The following is a 19,444-nucleotide window of genomic DNA, read 5'->3' as shown; positions in this document are numbered from 1 at the left end:
GCCCGACCTATCAACTTCTTTAGCTGGCCAAGCAAAGGGCTTTCAGTCTCTTTGCCTCCCCGGTTAGCTACTCTTCAAGGCCACATTGCTCCTTCCCTCTCTCCTGTCACTAGACAACAGTGACAACAGCTCAGCCCCAGACTAGGTCTAGCTCTCACTCCTACTGCTGTGTGACCTTGGGTAAATCCCTTCTCCCCTAAACAGCCAGACTGTGGAAGCTAAGATGACAGAAGTGTGTCCTTTGTTTAACAACACTACCCTGGCTCCTGTTCTTGCCAAACTCCTAAAGCAGCGGCTCTCAACCTGTGGCTCACAAGCCCTTTGGGTGTTGCTATCAGTAGCCTGTGGCTTAGATATTCACATTACATACATAACATGCACACCAGTAGCAAAATTACAGTTATGAAGTAGCAACAAACTAATGTTATGGTTGGGGAGTCACTATAACATGAGGAACTGCTTTAAAGGGTCATAGTATTAGGAAAGTTGAGAGCCACTGTTCTAAAGCCACTTATCCTCCTGAAGCCAGGTCAGCACAAAGCTCACCACTGCAGCAGGGCAGAGAGACATCCAGCCATAATGTGTCATGTCTAGGAGTATAGCTCAGTGCCTAGCTTATGTGAAGCTCATGAAATTGATAATTTCCCAAGATGTGGGGGAAAGTGAGGTAGCAGAAATAATGAAGGACAAGACCTTTGCATGTTTATGACTTTCCAAGGAAGTAATACTGTAGCTGACTTAACTGGCTAAGCACAAACACACAGACTTCTGTGACTCCAGAATGGCAGGTAGGAGAATGGCAGGTAGGCAGGCGCTGATTGCTCTATACACGCCACAGATTATCTATCCCTCTATCATCCCAGGGCCAATAAATGCCACCCAAATAGTGGCTCTCCACAGCCAAATAAGCCCAGATGGGTAAACGTCCACCACAGCCAAGCATTCCTGCTGTGGACTGCTTTCAGGCCTTAGTGCTCTGCCATGGGACTCTGTGTTTGGAAGATCACAGGGATTCAGTGTCATGACTGAAGCTGGAAAAGTAGTCAGTCCCTAAGCCTAGTTTCCCAGTCTCCGTCAGCAGGACAGCTGTATGGCCTATAATATGCTATATATGTTATGTTCCAAACCCACAATGGGTACAACTGGGACTCTAAGGGATGCAAAACCAGGCTACACTGATCTGTCTAGATTACAGGTTCTCAACCTGTGGGCTGCAACCCCTTTGTCAAACCTCTATTTCCAAAATCTATTTACATTATGATTTGTAACAATAGCAAATTGTTTAGGGGGGTCACCATGACATGATAAAACTGTATTAAAATGTCACAGCAGTAGGAAGGTTGATGTCGCCAGTTACACACACGACACCATGACGGCTGCTGCCTGACTTGCCAATCTCTGGTCATCTCACTCTGGGAACCTTCTGTTGCATCCTTCGCCTACAGGACCCAGTCAGACATCACCCCTTCTCCTTCAGGAAGGTCAATATCCATCTTAAGACGCCCACTTCCCCTCTGCCTACCTCACATACCCGTATTTCTTGTTCCTAATTCTTGTTCCTAACACAGCACGGGAGGCACGAGTCTGCCTTCAGCAGACCCCTGGGCGCTAGAGCAGCAGGCTGGCCCATAAGAGATGCCACAGCAAGTGCCTGCCGGGTGAGTAGAGCCAAGAGAAACCCTTAGCACCCAGGTGCCAGTGCTCCCTGATCCACACACGTCCCTGTACACGGGACCAAGAGAGCAGCCCCACAGCCTGTCTGGTTGCAAGTGACTCTCATTGCACTGTGGCCTGAGAAAGCTTCAGGCCTAGCAGGGTTGTAGCCAACCTTGCAATGCAGAGGAGCGGAGGGCAAGCAGCTGCAAGGATGGCTGCTTCTTAGCTCCAGCTGCCTTGGGGGAATGAATCCTCCAGTGCTGTGGGAGTTCCCAAACCTGACAACACGGCAGGATGGCTTGGAGTACTGAGAAAAGACACTGCAGTTTCCTCTCCACAGAACCTTCAAGCAGTGCCAGTCTGAGCCCACTAACCAGAGGACCCTCTGTAGGTATGCCTAGTTCCACAACTGGTTCATACTTATTTATACAGAAAATCATGTTCTCAGCGGCCCTAAACCAGCTCAAGGTGGGTACCAGGGGAATCAGAAAAGGAACTGGGCAACATGACACAACTGACAGGTTCCTAAGGACAAGAACAGCGAATTTATCCTAGGCCATAGGCCAAGCTCCTTCCTCCCATGACCATCTCACTAAATCTTCAGAACGGCCCAGGACAATCAGAATTGTGTCCATCTTGCCCAAAGGAAAGTGGGAGTTCAGAATAGGTGCACCTGTCTCACCCAGGTTCACAGAGACAAGACAGGTTTCCAGAGACAGGTCTAGGGCTCTGAGATGCAAATGGAATTGGAGATTTGGGGGACATGTTGGGCTTCACAGAATCCAGAGCATTAGTGGCACAAGCCTTTCCTACCCTGCCTAGTCCCACCCCCAATGCATACACACACACAGGCACCCACCCCAAGCACAGAGCCTCACACACAGCAGGCACTAAAGAAACACTGGTTCCCTTCATACTCAGAACCACTGCAAATGTGAGCCAAGTTTATTTCTGGGATATTCTGTTTGCTTGTCCCAAAGAGTCCTGCTCTCAGTGGTGGCCAATGGCTATAGGCCCAGTGACTGTGTGCCCAACTGGCAGTCACACTCACCACTCCTCTTCACTCACACTCAGGCATCCACCTGGAGCAACATGCAGCCATAAGCCACTGACTAGACTAGGGACCTGGCAGCCCTCCTCGCCCCAGTCCAGGGTCCATCAGAGCCCCGAGAGACGCTTCTTCCCGCCCTTCCCTGTCCTGTTATCTTGGGTGGAATTCTAAGACAAAAGAGGTCTGGCAGCATCCTGCCCTAGCATTCCCATGGACAACTGAGCAGCCAGTTCATGTCCCTGATATGCTGATAAGGGACAGGAGTATGAGAGTTGGTGCTCAAAATGGCCTGTGCACGGGCCCCACATTCCAGAGCCAGCTCAAGGGAGTCACAGTTCCAGCTCTGACTCCCTCAGGAGAGCACGTCCAGGACACAGGCAGGGAGGCATGCATAATAGGTGGCTCCCAGCTCACTGTCTGACAGTCCATAGCCTGGGCAGAGGTCTGGAAACGGGAGCAGTGAAAGCCCACCTGCACTGGGGTGGCCACTACCAGAGATTCACCCTCACACACAGACGCTGACCTTGGCTCTAGTAGCAATAGCAAACGACTGTGTCTAAACCCAGTTATGGACTGGAAGCAGGTTCCTGCTTCAACTCCTGCCACAGGGTCAGATCCTGCCTTGGGGAGTCTGGGCAGAGGTGAAGCGGCATAAGGAATCCTCCTGCTGAAGAATGGCCTCTGTAAGCCCCATCACACCACATAGGGTGGGAGAACCACTGCTCCCTTCCCTGACCCTAGGATTCTAATGGAGGATTGGTGAAATTATCAGTGGGTGGGCTCTAGTCCACTTTTGTGATCTGCAAAAAAGCCTTAGCAAAGCTCAGTATAAGACTGGCCCTGACCCTTCACTGTAAGGACAACATGGGGCCCAGAATAAGGGCAATCCCTAGCCCTGACTCTGTCATGGTTGGATCCAGAGATCAGAGCAAAGAGACAGAAGGACCTTGGTTTATTCACCTTCAGGTCTTAAGGCCCCTGGAGCTCTGACACTTTACATCCTGAACTGTACATAATAGCCTTCAGCAGCTCGTAATGTAGTTCATCTATATGAGTACCTCCTAATGCAGCGGCCCCACGTAAGGACAGGGGGACAGTATCACAGAAACTGTCCTTCTCCAGCACACAAAGCTTATCCCCTCCACTCTCTACCTCTCCTACAAGGCCTGACTTTGTGTCTCACCTAGAGGTAAGAAAGTTTCACCAAGAAAAACATGGGTCCTTGACTCTCCCTAGAGCTCAAGAGTGCACAGCCCCACTGTCTGGGTCTGAGATCACCCCTCCACACAGTGCATCCGCTGGAAAATGATCACCACCCACTCCCCATTCCCCAAGCCTGGCTAAGACCTCTTTCCAAAGGCCTCCCAGACTGAGAAGATCGGGTTAGAGGGTGGGCAGAGGAAAAAGCTGTTCGGACTTGGGGAAATTTTGTGGTGGAGCCACCTAAAAGAATGGATGCTAGCAGAGAGCCACAGTAGGGCCTGACAGCTCAAGGCCAGTTCCCTTAGCCCAGGCATGGAGCAGGGAGCCTAAATGGTACAGTACACAGACACCACATTGCTCCTGCTCTCTGCCTCAGTTTCCACACTTAAAACCTTACAACCAGGATGGGGAGCAGCACCGGCCTCAAGGGCCAGACCCAGGGAGATCGCACTGCTTTCACTCTCCTGCTCAAAACAACCAACCACCAATGGCCAGGAGCTCCATTCTTCCTCCTCTGAGCAAAGGTGACTTTACAGGCACAACCTAGGGCTGTCTTACCCTGCTGTCTCCACCCAGTTTCCAATGGGTTCCTTCCTTGCTCAGGGCAAAGGGGCGGTAAGTACAGTGCCAGGAGGGTGTGCCGGCAGTTACTTCCCAGGGGCTCCCTTCCCTGAGGCTCCACCTGGCTTCTGGCTCCTGATCCTCTAGGCATCCACACCTGCTATTCTGGCTCGTCAGCCCAGGCCGGTCACCATCCAACTCTCCACCCGGAGAAAGGAGGGCGTGTCTCCTGGCCCAAGACAATCGGAAACTTTCTCACTTAGCAAGGAACAGACACATGGTCGTTTTGTATAGGTGACCAAATTCACAGCAAACCTAACTCGGGTGTGTCTCTCAGCCTAGACCTTTCTTCAATCCAGAGTCGTGAAAAGAAGCTGCCGCCTTTACTGCGATTCTCAACTCCCCAAATCCCCCCAGGTTCTGACCTATCGCGGCTCGCCGCCGGTTTGCAATCCTCAGCAAATCTCGGTTTTCCAGTCCCTCTGCGTACCGCCTCGGGCTCAGCCTCAGGCAGCCCGGCCGGCCCGTGGCCCGGCTGCCCGAGGACGTCAGGACCCAAGGGCTGCGGAGGGCGACACGATAGCTCCGTGGGCTGCGGGGACTCGAAAGGCGGACCGAAGGAGGGACTCGTTTACGCGCCGAGCTGCTCCGTAATTCTGCAGCCCGCAGGACGCTCCGGGCCCGCAGGAATCGTCCTCCTCGCCGCCCGCCCGCCCAGCGCCCACACTCACCAGGTACTTCATGGTGCTCCCCGGCCAGAGGCCGCGCTGCCCGCGTACCGCCCGCAGCCCGCCGCCCGCGCCTCGCGTCTCAGCCGCCGCCTCGGCCGCCCGCAGCCGGTCCACTTCGCTCCGCCCGCCCGGCTCCCGGCATGCCCAGCCACGCTACCATTGGCCGCCGCCGTCCCCCATGCAAATGAGCCGCCGAGGTGGGCGTGTCGAGCTGGCTACTGCCCGTTGTGGACATCCCCGCCTCTCGCGGCTGCTGGCCCTGCTAGCGAAGGTCCTTAGAAGACGCCGCCCAGCCCCATCGCTCAGCTCTGGTGCAGCCCCTCCGTCCCCTCCAGATGCTGGTCTTTTGCCTTCCTTACCCACCAACACGGGAGTATTCACGCGTGTTCGCCGCATACGATTCAGATCTGAATTCCTAAGCAAATTGGGGGGGGGGGGAGTATGCCCCAAAAGCAATTACTGAAAACAATAATTGTGTAAGACTATTGTAGACAGGCCTTACTGTGTAAGGATCCCAGGAACCCGGAATGATGGTTTATGTCTAAGATTCCAGTAATAGGGAGGCAAAGGCAGGAAGCCAGCTTGGGTGACAGGATAAGATCCTGTCTCAAAACAAAACAGACCCCAGGGTTGCCAGCTACAGTCTGGTCCCCTGCTTTTCACTGGCAGCACCAACTCCTAGCGCTTTGTATTCCTGGACTTTTGGGGATCCCCGCTGGTCCCCTGAAGCCCAGGGGAGTGAAGCTAGAACTATGTCCACTCCATATATGCCTCTGGCTCTAATAAGCAAGGCACCAGAGGCTTGCCAAGTCCTGCACCAGTTCTCCACTGAAGTGAATCCAAGATCTGGAAGAAGGCTGCCCCTGTTCGGGTCACAGTCATGCCCTAGGCGCGCCCCTCCACCTTTCCTGAGTCAGTCCTGTCCAGACATAAAACTCGTGCCCAGCAGCAATCTTCCAGAAACCTGCTCCAGCTTGTCTGTTTCAGCACTGTCTAAATGTGCAGAGACTGAGAGAAGTAAAAAGCACCCGGGAAAGCAGTGGACACAGCCTCAGCTCACCTCAGGGCTTGCTCCTTGCTAGGCTGCAGTTCAGTAATGTCATCCCAAGCAGCAAAATGTGCATGCCAGAGTCTCTGAGCACAGACTGCCGGGCAAACAGGGGTGAAACTTATCGGAAGCACACAGGACCCCCACTGCACACTGTCTGTCCGGCAGCTGCTGAGGTAAGGAAGCAGTGAGCCAGACCACACTTCATTTCAGCAGAGCTCTGAAGACCAGTGGCTAACACACACATGCTCAAAGCCAACCTCCACTTGACAGGCACCGGGCAGGCTTTTGCCCAGAGCTCCTTCATCAGGAGCTAGGCTACAGCAGAACAGAAAGCGCGCACAAGTCCTGTGAACACCTGGTTAAACCAGACTCCTGGGTCTTAACCCTTCTGAAAAGCTAGACACCTGCATTTCCCTGGGGCTTCTGGCTTATGAGCCACTGGCCAGAGCTCACAGTATGAGGGGGTGTGGAGCAAGGAGAACTGACTCAGTGTCCTGTAATAGCACCTGGAACATTCCTGCTGGTCACCATGCACTACCCCCTGTCTTGCTCTCCTACACCCCCCTCTCCATCCAGCTACTCAATGGCCCTATGCCAGTGGGAAAGAACATGCCTAAGCATTTGTCCCACTGTGCTGGGGTTGAAGGGTCCATAACGTGTCACTGAGTCTCTCTACTTTGGAGGGGGGAGCAGGACCCAGAGACCCAGGAGGTCTCTGCAGGATGGACAGGAACACAAAAGACTAGGCTCAAAGCCTCTATTCCACCCCTGGCCAAGGGAAGGCACCACAGAGAGGCAGCTGACTCTAGGATCTTGGGAAAGGAAGATCCACTCTCAGAGGAGGGCTCCAGGGGTGAGTGTGGAGGTGGGGGAAGGGAGCTGAGCTCAGGCTCAGGCATTTCAAAAATTTGCTCCTTTTCCACTTAACTCCCCCCCCCAAGCCTGTGAACCTTGGAATGGCATTTCCGCTTTGGAAACAAGACCCCAGGATTGACACCCCACTGTGCTAGGGGAATACCCCTCCCCAAGCTATTGGGGAGGAAGCACCCATCAGGGTGGTTATGGCAAAGGGCTGACAGGGATGCTCTACACACACACACACACACACACACACACACACACACACACACACACACGGTGGTCTGTGCTGGCCTGGACACATGTGCTCAGTGATGCAATCCTCCCTCCCCCACACCAACCCGACCTCCATGATGCCGAGGGACTCATGCCCACAACAGTTTTACAACACACTTTCCTGCTGGCCTCTTTACAGTGATGAGACTGACACAGTCCAGGGGCCCTTGTCTTGGTCCACACAATCTGTGCCCAGGAGGGACAGAGCTGACACCCAGAGGAGGACAGTGGAGATAGTACACCTTAACCTTCACTGACTTCTCTGTAGTGGAAAGGGAACTTAGGGACAGCGACACTCCAGAGCTAAAGACCTCTGCCACACTCAAACTGACTCCAGAAGGACAGGGGTCTGAGACCCAAGAAACCACCTCTCTTCCATCTCCCCAACAACAACAACAACAAGCCTGCACCTGGCACTGGAGCCAGCTCTCCTCTGAAGTTGAGCTTCATGGATAAGGAGTGTGTAAAATAGGGTGGAACCTAAGTGCTTACTTACTCTTGTGGAAAGAGCTGGCTTGAGAGCTGGTCAAGTTTCAAAATATTGGAAGGTCAAGTCCAATATTGCCCTAATCATGCCTGAACACATACAGGTACACACAGAGGCAGCATGTGTGGGCACAAGCACACACTGGGACAAGCTCACGTAAGTACAGGTGCAACACACACAGACAGAGCCGAGCATGCACAGGTGTATATGCAGAGGAGGAGCTCAAAGACGCGGTGCTGGAGAAAGACTGTACAGGCCTGGCCAGACAACAGTTTCCACCCTCCAGGACAGGTGACAGTCATCCCAGGAGTGGCCTGGAGTCTCTTTACCAGGTTAAAGATGAGCTTACAGGCTACAGAGGGATATCTCTGTCCTCGGGGGTATGGAAGGGACGTTTGCACAGTAAACACGGTAGACCACTCCTCTCCTGCCTATTGCAGTTTGCCCTGGACCCCTCTGAGGGGAGAGGGTTGGAGCATTCTGGCCTTTCAGGCCTCAGAAGCAGTGCAGGCCCTACGGAGGAGCCATCACTGCTTAATGCCCTGTAACGCCCATTGTAGCACTCTAGTGGAATGGCTAGATGAAGCAGCCCCTCCAAGAAGACCACACGGAGAACCACTTCCAAAGAGCAAATTATACAGAGGAATTCTGGCTTATGACTAAGAAGAGTGAACAGATGAAATTGAGGAAAATATGTAATAAAAAATATAAAAAAAAAAAAAAAGAAGAAGAGTGAACAGAGCAGGCCTAAACTAACCGGCACAAGATAAAGCGCACAGCCTCTCTCCTCCTGAAGCTTGGGCTGGACAGGTCAGCTGATGGCCAGCTCTGGGAGTGGCAGTGGGAAAGGATTTCCTGAGACCGGAGGTAAGCGTCGCAAGCCCCAGGGACAGGAAGACGTGTTGTCCCTAAATGGCCACAGGGGCTGTTCTTTCCTTCTGAGAGGACTACTCACAGGGTCAAGCTCAAAACCTGGGCAAGGCTACAGGGACCTAGGACAGAGCCTATCACATCAGTTAATCCTCACCACTGTGGGGGCCAGGAGAAGGAAAATACCACCTCCCAGAGGCTCAGAGGGCAGTGAGCCACACAGCTCACACAGGAAGAGGCAGGAGAGCATACATCTGTAACTGCCCATTCAGCATTCTAAGCATGTCCCTAAAGCAACCCAGGTGACACCCCCGCCAGCCCTCACACACAGCAGAGCACACACTCTTAGGAGTTCTTAGCCATAAAGAGCTTGCCTGTACTCTAAGGCTGGAATGGGCAATGAGAGCATTCACTCTTCATTACAGTGATGACTCTATAGAAAGGTGGGCAGGGCCTACAGCCTGGAGCCAGTTTCTTCCTGGTCAGGTCCCCATGTCATCCTTTGGGCAAGTCCCTATGGACCTGGACGGATACAGAGGTAGGATGAAAGGCAATGCTACCTGCTATGGAGGGACAGAGCCCAGGGGTGAGAAGGGTCCAAAATGACAGGCCTCCCAGGAAGCCCAGCACCCCCTCTCAGCTTCTCCATCTCCCTTCAGGTGTGGTTCTGGGACAAAGAGGCGGGGAGGGGGGGAGTAGGGCACCCCTCCTTTCACATTTTCCTGCAGTAGGGGCACCTTCAGGGATGTGCCTATTTCAGACAGGACCTCCCTCCAGCAGAGGCCTCACTGTGTGCTGGCAGACAAGAGCAGGCTAGACCTGAGTACCGCAGCTTCATGTGTGGACCAGAGGCTGGGGCCTTGTGTGCCTGCCCTTGAAGCTGCTCTGGGATTGGCTCTCGTCCCCTCAGCTCATGTTAGGGAGGAGTCAGAGTAGTGCAAGAAACCTGTCAAGGAAGAGAAGGACACGGACAGGTCCCTGTCCCCCGGGAAACTCCAGTGGATGCCCTGCTTCCACCAGCTAGGCTGGGTGGGCAGGGACAGGGTGTGGTCAAGAGACCTCCCGAGCTGGGCCATCTGCTCTCCCTCTCCCATGGCAACAAGCAGTTCAGACGGAGGGGTGACTTCACATGCCATCTGCTACACGCCTTCAGCAGCTTCCACTGAGCACCCATGCACACCCACAGATACCCAGATGGGCAGAGAACGGACAGGGCTGGCAGCCATGGGGGCTGGAGTCAGTGAGCTGCAGGGCTAGCAGGGTCACAGGGTCTCCAGAGAGTATAAAAGCAGCTCCTCCCTTGTAAAAAAAAATCATATATAGAGTGGATCCCACATGAGCCTACAGTGCAGGGCCCATTTGCTTCTCTAGACTAAGTTTACACAAATGACTCCAGCTGGCTGTGGCACCCTCAGCTGGTTGCTGCCCTTCAGGTGGTAAGGACAACTGTTACCAGCATCTGGGCCGACACTCAGGCACTGATATGGACATACACAGGGCTGTACCAAGCACAGGGCACTATGGTGTGTCTCCATGCCAGCATCCCATACTGCCATACATCAAGTTCCACCCACTAGGAACCAGCCCCACAGACACAAGTGCACACCTCTAACCCTATCTCCTAGCCTTCACTGCTCTCCCTCATCCGTCTTCAGATGCTCCAAGGTTCCCCAAGTTCCTTCAAAGCACTGCCTGAGGACCTGGGTGCAGCTCTTCCTTGGAACGCAGCTGCCCGAGATCCACAGCTAATGCTGGAGGTGAGTAGGGACGTCCCTCCCACCAACCTGGGGGTGACAAGTTATGGAATCCACCTCACTCATTTGCACACATGGTCTGAGCATCAAATGCTTGTCAAGTGTTGTGTTGCACTAGGACACTGCCATGGAAGGAGTCCCCTCCTCTGAGAACTCACACTTGGGCTGTGGGAGGTGGGTATGACCTGCAATCACACCTGTCTGTGGCGACAAGAACTCAAGGAGGGCAAAGAAGGTGGCAGGGGTAGGGGGTTGTTTCACGAAAGGTGTATGGAACTTCTTGAAGGAGGAGGCATGTGAGTAAGGTGTGCATCTTTTGCTAAGGCTCGTGATGCCAATCAATCAATCAATCAATACTAGTGAAAGCTGATGTAAACAGTGCAGGCAAGTGAGCAGCTTGGGAATGGAAGAGTAGACTAAGGGCCAAGGTGCCGCAGGAGGAGACTCTTGGCAAGCTGGCACCAGCTCTAGCTACCGGCTTCTGGCTTCTTGCAGGGTAAGGTGTGTCCTGGACTTGGGCTCTCATAGTGGCTTGTGAGTGGGTGCACCAAGCAGGAGTGGCTGGGGAGGGGGAAAGAAGCAGGCACAGTTCTTGTGTCCAGAACTGGTCTTCTCTGATGTGCTCCCCTCAACCCTCCAGCCAGAACCTATGGGACAGAATGAGACCCTGGGGGAAAAAACCACAAATGACCCAAAAGCCTAATGTTAACCTGCAACAACTGGGTGAGAGAACACAGACCCTTATGGCCTGATGGAGGCTGTGAACGGAGAAGACTGTGGTCTCAACACGGTCTGAGCAGATCACTTTGGCAGATACAGTGGTTGAGGGCATGACCCAAGGTTGCATGACAAGTTATCAGTCTTTCTAATACCAACAATTTATCAGTGTTCTGATACTTTAAAAGTCACATTAAACAAAAGAGACAGCTATCCATCAACCAGAGAGGGTAGGTTAAACGCATTGTGGTATATTCATAAGTAGAATATTATTCGGCAACCAAGAAGGCACAAGCCAGTCATACGCCCATGTGGATGGCAGTTTCTAAACTATTTTGCGGAATGAAAGAAGGCAGAACCAACATAGAATGAAGAGGTCTATCTAAGTCAATGTAGAAAACAGAGTAGGGGCTGCCTCCTGGGGGCCTCTGAGTACGCTCTGAGGAGATAGTGCCATTCCTTATCCTGACGGAGCTCTTCATTAGCACAAACCTATTCATGGTACATTTAGTACCTGCACGTTTCACACATGGAAAAATCTACCTCAATGTAAAATCTCCCGGAACAGAAGAAAAGAAACAACCCACAAGGATGGACGGTGTGACGTAGTTTTCTGAAAGACCCCCGGGGGGTATCATGATCTTAACCCACTAAGTTACCATTTTCGTAAGTTCCCTGCTACCTAGGGAACTGGGTACAGTTAGGTTTCTGTGACCACTCAGCCTTGGCTTCCTGGACAACAGTCACCTTTCTTCATTTATTACATAGCTATGGAAGTCTTGATGATCCCAGACTATTGTGTCTTCCACTATAATCTGTTTCAAATCCCTCTTGGAATTTGGCAGGGTTTAATAATAAAATTATGGAAAAGCCCCTTAGCCTCTAATCTCTCCCCTAGAAAAGAGATTAACTTTAGAGCCACAACTTGTGACCATCTCTCCTGCCAGAGCAGGCGTCCCTCCTCACCTCGGAGGTCTTGGCTCTCCTGGGAGAAGAAGAAGCTGACGCCTCAACCAACAGTGGGTATAAGAGCACACAGAAGGAGTGGGGCCAGAGAGGACCGGGGCCCTTGCTGGGCAGTTCTGACCGCCTTCGGTCCATCCCTGGAGCTACAGAAAAGCAAGAGAGAACCGGCCTGGCAAAGTCATCCTCCAACCTCTACCCTTGCCCATGTGCCCACACAGGTCACACGCACACGTGACGATAATGCCAACAATGACCACAGAAAGGAAGGAAGGGAGGAAAGTAATAAATAATGAAGTGTGTCCAGGGAACAAGGAAAGCAAGCAGCTGTGAAGAAAGAGGCTGAGGCTGAGGCTGAGGCTGGAGTGGAAAGCTCCTTAGGGCAGTAGCAGGAGGGGGCAAAGCTGACCATGAGGAGTGCCCTGGAGTTGCCCAGGCCACTCATCTTTCCACAGCCAGCGTCAGCATCAGCATCTTAAAACATTTAGCATTTTTTTTTAAGATTTATTTATTTATTACATGTAAGTACACTGTAGCTGTCTTCAGACACTCCAGAAGAGGGCGCCAGATCTCGTTACCGATGGTTGTGAGCCACCATGTGGTTGCTGGGATTTGAACTCTGGACCTTCGGAAGAGCAGTCGGGTGCTCTTACCCACTGAGCCATCTCACCAGCACCCACATTTAGCATTTTTTAGATTAGCATCTCAAGGTACTGAGAGCTACAGACTGGGGTTGAGGTCTCGCCTCAATCCTTCCATTGCTGAACCACGCTGCTTGCTGCAGACCACGGCTGAGGACAAGCCCGCACATCAGTAGCTTTATCCGCACGTGACCCTGTCCACTGCAGAGAGCATAGCAGAGCGCCCAGCTGGCCCGAGACATGGTGGGCCAGCCGACAGCAGAGTCAGAGCAGAGCGCCCGGCTGCCCGAGATGTGGTGGGCCAGCCGACAGCAGAGTCAGAGGCTACTACCATAGTAGTGAGGATGGCTTAGGAAGATGGGATCCCACAGGCTGTGCACAGCAGGGCAGAGGCCAGGCCCATCTCACCACTAAGGCCTTCCATAACAGGAACTAAACTGAACCACAAAGAAAAAATCTCCAGAGGGAGATGGTATACCACAGAGGACGGTGCAGGGGTCAGCAAAGGGTGCTTCGTTACCATACCTGCCACCTGCCACCAGAGGCTGGAAGCAGAGACTGTCTCCCTGCAGCAGCCCCACCCAGCCTCTCATGAAGAGCTGCGTGCATCCCTCGTTGACTTCCTCCCAAATGCCAGGGCCCAGCGCAGTCTGGTAACACCCCTCCACCCCTCTTCTGGAGCCTTAGCCCTGACATTTCCTACCAAAACATCTGCCCATCCTGAAGCAGCCTCTTCTTTAATCCCCACTCGGCCTTCAGTGAAGCTGCCTGGGAAGTGACTATGCAATCTTAAGGTTTAGGCAGGGCCCTGGCATTCCCTGCCCAGCCATGGTGGCAGAGAGAACAGATAAGAGCTCCACACCCTCAGCAGGTGGCTGGGCTGGGCCAAAGAGAGGAGGGGAGGGAGGGGGAGGGGGAGAATGAGCAAGGTAGCATAAGGGGCCAGAGGGTCACATGAAGCCTGCAGTCTTGTGACAGAATCTGCTAGCAGCCACACAATTCCATCTTCAAATACACAATGGCAATGGGGCCAGGAGGTGTCCAGGGGAAAGCTGTGTGGGTGCAGGGTTGACCTACCTGGTAAAGTGGGTACAAGGTTTGCGACCAGTTCCTGCAAGGAGGAGGCCGAGAAGGACAAAGTACAGTAATGGGAGGAGGCACGGCATGGGCTTTGGGGAGCGAGGTGAGGGACTGGACAGTTTCTCCCATCCCCTGTGCCTGTCCTACGAGGCTACAGCTGGATACCGGGCCAGCTGTAAGCCCTGGTTCAGATCTCTGGCTCCCTGGCCAACTCTCTCAAGCAGAGAGTGAACCCCAGGGTCATCCAGGTTCAATCAAGTGCCTACTGATCTCCACTGGCTGTTGCTAGATTAAGCAAAACTAGACCGACTCTGCTGCCCAGCCCTGGGCAGGCTGTCTGGCCTCTGTGAACCCAGAACAGCTATCTGCAGAGACAACAGAGACCCTGGGTTTGCTCTCTACCATAGCAAAAGAGAAGACAGTAAGTAGGTAGGTAGGTAGGTAGGTCGTACTTGGAAAGCCACGGGGAGCTGTCAACAGCTCTCTGAGATGCAGCCCTGAAATCTGTGTGGCCACACAGGACATTGGCCATTTTACCACCCTGAATATTGTCAGGCTTGGTACCCACCCTGCCTTACCTCCGTGAGTCACGTGACTATGGCCACTTGTGTCCTCCCTCAGGCCCAGCATATAGGACATACTTACACCAGGTATCATCTGTGCTCCTTGAAAGGGCCCATCGTCCAAGAAGGGGCTTGGTAGAGGCTAGAAGAGCCACCCAGTTTCACAGAAAAGCAGCAGTGGGCAGAGCCATACTGCAGTGGGGCTTGTCACCTTACTGAAACAGGGCAGCCAACCTCTCGTCACTTGTGAACGTGGGTCTGGCATGGCAACAGTCATTTTCAAGTGCAAACTTCAAGCTAGGCCAGACTGCCTGATAGGCCTGTGGCACTGGCCAGCCATGCCCAGAAGGAAGGCGGATGTCAGAGGAAGCCAGGAAATGAGTAGCCAGGCACTGCCCAGGTACCTCTGATCTCAGCTCCCAGCAGAGGAGAGAGTATGAGTTGGCAGCCAGGGCTGTCATGGTTCCTCCCTCCCTCTGAACCTTATATCCCATGGGGGTCAAATAACAGAGCTAAGACCCCTGGCACAGCTGGGAGTGGTAGTGCACACCTTTTAGACCAACACTTGGAGGAGGCGCAGGCAGATAGATTTCTGTATTAATTCAAGGCCAGCCTGGTCTACAGAGTAAATTCCAGGCTATTCAGGACTATACAATGAGATCTTATCTCAAAAAACTAAAACAAAACCCTATTCAGACCCAGCTTGGATACCCAGGAAACCACATCAACTCAACCTAGTCCGCCCCAAGTTCTCTCTCTGCCATCGTCATCTCCCATCGTCGGCTGTTAGCATCTTGTAATTTCTGTGGGCCAAAGTGCCTGTGTCAGCTCTATCCAGGAAAAGACTGCCCAAATGAATGGGTGTTGCTTAAAACTCAAACGTGTCCCTAAGTACCACATGGCCAGTCACCATTCTGGGCTCCCTGAGCAGGAACAGAGCAGGCAAATCTTTCTAGAAGCCTACCAGGGCTCCCAGCAAATGAAAGCTGTTTTCTGCTTCAGAAATGAACTTTCTCCATAGCCCCACAACCTCACATACTCTCAAAGTCCCAGGGGAGAGGACAATGGACTGACAGCCTAGCTACATACCATGCAGATTACTGAGGGCTGTGGCTACAAGCGAATGGGAGATAAATCAGACTGAGTGGATCTTGGTGGGGACAGACCTTCACTTTGCTTCTTCACAGCGATTCTTATCTGTGCAAGTTTCACCAAAACCCCTTATCCTCTCTAGTTACAGATGGTGCCACTGTGGCACAGAGCAGAGAATGATGACCTGAAATCTTGTGAGGTAAGGGCCTGCATGGACTACTAAACCAATCTTGGCCCTCCTGACCAGAGGCCTGTCCAGAGGGGTACTCCATGGTCATTACTGCCTTGGGGACCCTGGCCCTCCAGCACACTCGGCAGGTCTGCCTTGTTTTTCTGACCAGTGTCCACAGGGGCGGGGCTGGCTGGTGCCCTATGCCCCAAGCCAGAGAAAATCCTGAGCTCTGCAGAACAGCAAGAGCAGAACAGAGAGAGGAGAGAGGCTTGGCAGGCTTGCTCTGTCTCTTCCTAGAGATGAGACAATTATGCTTTGAACCAGAAGAGATGGGGGTGGGGGGCTCCCATCAGCACTGCCTGGAAGCCCTAATTTTTTCATCTGTAACTCAGCATTACCGCTTCTAGGGGCGGGCAGGAGCTGAGCTCTCTAATTCTGTAATAACAATGCTTTGCGCTTACAGAACCCTCTCTTCTCCAGGAATCTCTGTACCCTACGGTGGTTAATTAAGAGGCCACTTGCCCTGCCAGGACGCTTGACTGTCTGCATCATGGAGAGAACCCAGTTCCCTGAGTGGATGAAGAGCAGTTCAAGCATAAGGCCAGGCCAGGCTAGGCATGGCTCTAGCCCATTGCCCCTTCCTGTCATCTGGAAAAATGCTTGAGTCAGCAGAGAAACGGTGGCTGTAGGCCATTACTCCAGGGCTGACAGGATGAAGGTGTGGTTTCACACCTCTGTCTGTCCATCTGTAAAGTGGGTTAATGCCTGTACCCGAGTCCATCGGCCTGACAGAATAATCAATGGAGACCTCAGAAGGAGACCCAAGTGTTAAGGACTGGCCCAAGGGCTGCTCAAGTCTGCCTGGTGGGTGGGTCAGGAAGACAGAGGACCGGGATGTCAAGCAAACGGGGAAGCCCCTACAGAAAGGAGCTGCTAGTCGAAAGGTCCTGGGGTTCAATGGGCCAATAAAACTTCCCACAAAGTGAGTGTACAAACCAGAGATAGGGGGGAGGTACGCTATTTTCCATCAGGCAGCCAAGCAAACCATTCTGGGGTAAGGGTGTCTCCGGGGACAAAACAGACCCCGCCCCACGCCTGGCCATCCGGGTAGGGACCCGACAGCACAATAGGGCAGCCCTCCTAGGGAGTTTTCTGGGGAACAGTAGAGACCTTCCCACCCTTCATTCGGCCCAGCTGACCTGGCCATGGGCTTCTAAGGAGTGACAGAGCCCTCTTCTCCGTAGGCCTGGTCACTCTGGTAGGAGATAGGGAAAAAGCACGGACCCCACCGGGCCCACCAGTCCCAGGGGCTCTCAAGAGGCTCCTAAACACCCCCTGCCCAACCCAGCCGTGCCGGGCTGCTCCCCGTGGGGCCAGCACGTCCCCCCCACCCCGCTCCTACTCCGCTGTCCTGGGAGAGGCTGGAAAAGCCGGGTCTGAAAAGCCGGCTCTGGGGCAGCGCCCCGACCCTGACCCCCACCTCGGCCTGAAAAGAACCTCCGGCGACCCCCGATGGCCCAGGCCTGCGGTAGGGGGCGCGGGGTTCTCAGGCGGTCAGCACTCACCGGCACGGTCATCTTGGCCGCCGCCCCCCCGGAGCCCTGCAGCAGCGGCGCGGGCTAGCTCGGGCTCGGTGGGCCCGCGCCGCTCACAGCCCCCGGAGCGGGGTCCCGGCGTTCTCAGCTGCCCCGCCGGCTGCTTTCCGCCGCCACCGGACAGTCCGGCCGCTCCCCCCGCGCCGCGCATGCGCTGCCCGCGCCGCCCCTCCCCCTCCCGCCTGCTCCGCCGCGGGCCGCGTTAAAGGCGAGGACCCGGGACCCCGGCATTTTTTCTGTCGGCACAACTGGTCGAGGAGGCTGGGTTCCCACACCTTGCACGTCCTTCCAAAGGCCACCTCCAGACTCATTATTAGACAATCCCATCCGGTCCGCCCACCCGGTTCTGGAATCCAGAACCCCCAACCCCTCACATCACGTCCCTCAGTGCGGGTCCCAAGGCTCCTACAACCCTACTTTGGAAGCAGTTTAGTCTGGCTGAAGGCGATCTTAGATCAGCCTAGCACTACACCAGAGTTCCTCTGCCCTCCGAGCCCAGCTGAGAAGGAGCTTAGGTCTCCGCCAAAGCCCACTCCATCCCCCCAGGGAGCTCCAGACCCCCAGGAAGCAGCCTGATTAACATTGGATCCCCTGAAAATAAAATCTAGAGTGGCTTTTAGGGAGGGACCCACAATGGGCCCTCCTGCCCAAGGCTGGAAGACAAGCAGGCCTTCAGGTCTTCCTTTCTTCCATGTTAATCACCCCTAATTTCTTCAGCTGTTTCACACTTGGTATGATGCCCAAACATGCACCTGCAAGCAGTGGGCACACGGTCTTCAGACTGCCACGCCCTCGCTTCTTTCACCTTCCCTCTCAGTACACTGAGGCTCTGAGCTCCATCAGCTACCAAGGGCATAAGACCCAGGGGTCTGTCCTGCTGCCCAACCACATATAACCTGTCACTGCTCCATGGGACCTCTTCCTGGGTAAGGCCAGACCCAGGGTAATTAATGGCTGCCACGCCCTGAGAAGGAGCGTGCAAACCTACATCAAGTGGGAGATGGATTCTATGGCTTTGCTTTGTCTAGGAGCCTACTGCTTTCCTAAGGGAGCCTGTTCCGAAAAGCTGATTGGCAGCAGCCTTCCCTCCTGAGAGGACCTCAAGAGGGCGAGAGCTTCAGCTAGCTAGTATATAGTATCTGGGAACAAGGCTGCTGTGACCCGCAGCTGCCTCCTCTACCTCCTCCTCTTTCTCCTCCTCCTTCTCTACCACTACCACTACCACCACCACCACCACCACCACCACCACCTTCTTTTCCTCCTCCTCCATTTTTTCCTCTTCTTCCTACTCCCTCCTCCTTTTCCCCATCCTCCTCGCCTGGTTAATTTTATTTTGCGTGTGTGAGTGTTTGTGCATCCATGTGTGCATACCATGTACCTGCCTGCTGCCCTCAGTGGTCAGAAGACAGCATGGGATCCCCTAGAACTGGAGTTATGGAAATTATCAGCAGCCATGTGGGGGTACTGGGAACCAAACCTGGCTCTTCTGCGAGAGCAGAGGATGCGCTCCGATCCCAGGGACAAGCTTTTTTTTTTTTTTTGTCTTCCAGATGTACAGTGGTTGGAGGGCCGGGTGACTGGAGGAGTGAGGATGGGTATCTAACTTCCTCAGAGGCTCAGGGGTGGCCTCTGATCCCCCAACTTTTTTCTCCTGAGGTCTTGGGGGCAACCTTAGTCCCCTCAATCCTCTGGTAGATTCTGAGAAGGAACTCAACAATGAGGGGAGATATTTGAGAAAGAGGGACATCAGGACAGCCACCAGAGCCAGGTCTTGATTCCAGGACTGATGAGGGGGTCTTCGATACTTTGAACAGGGTTGCTCCTGTACCTCTTGAATACATGTTCCCAAGGTATTGCTAGGAGAGGGCAGACAAGGCCACAACAACCAGAGGGGTGCCTGGGCCGACAGCTGCCATCTCCTCAAAGGGCATTCTGTGTGTGTCTGGCACATGGCCCTACCCGTGCCCACCCGCCCGCGCCCAGCTGGCACCCGGGCTTCTGAGCTGAGAACAGCAGTTCAGCCTGGCGCCTGGGCTCCAGGCCACACGCGCCGGAGGTCCCGGAGCCCCGCCCCTCCAAGTCAGGCTCCTCCTCCCGTCCTTTTCATTTCCTCTGGGAAAAGG

At 53.9% G+C, this 19,444-nt stretch overlaps 1 protein-coding gene across 2 annotated transcripts in view; it reads right to left on the bottom strand.

Annotated features, from left to right (window-relative positions):
• The window catches only part of Bcar1 (BCAR1 scaffold protein, Cas family member), a 32,573-nt gene extending 15,115 nt beyond the window's left edge, over positions 1 to 17,458 (bottom strand). The window contains exon 1 of one of the 2 annotated variants that reach the window (XM_021169848.3): positions 17,292 to 17,458. In XM_021169848.3, coding sequence (XP_021025507.1) covers positions 17,292 to 17,303 — 12 coding nt within the window. In that variant the 5' untranslated portion in view covers positions 17,304 to 17,458. Of the gene's footprint in view, positions 1 to 5,202; positions 5,321 to 17,291 lie in introns of those variants that run through there. The other variant, XM_021169849.3, reaches the window with a different exon arrangement.
• Positions 17,459 to 19,444: the final 1,986 nt, after the last annotated feature.

Source organism: Mus caroli, unplaced genomic scaffold, assembly GCF_978045245.1.
Source record: "Mus caroli unplaced genomic scaffold, Mus_caroli_1 scaffold_10, whole genome shotgun sequence".
Lineage (NCBI taxonomy): Eukaryota > Metazoa > Chordata > Mammalia > Rodentia > Muridae > Mus > Mus caroli.
This window is presented reverse-complemented; position numbering and strand designations above follow the sequence as displayed.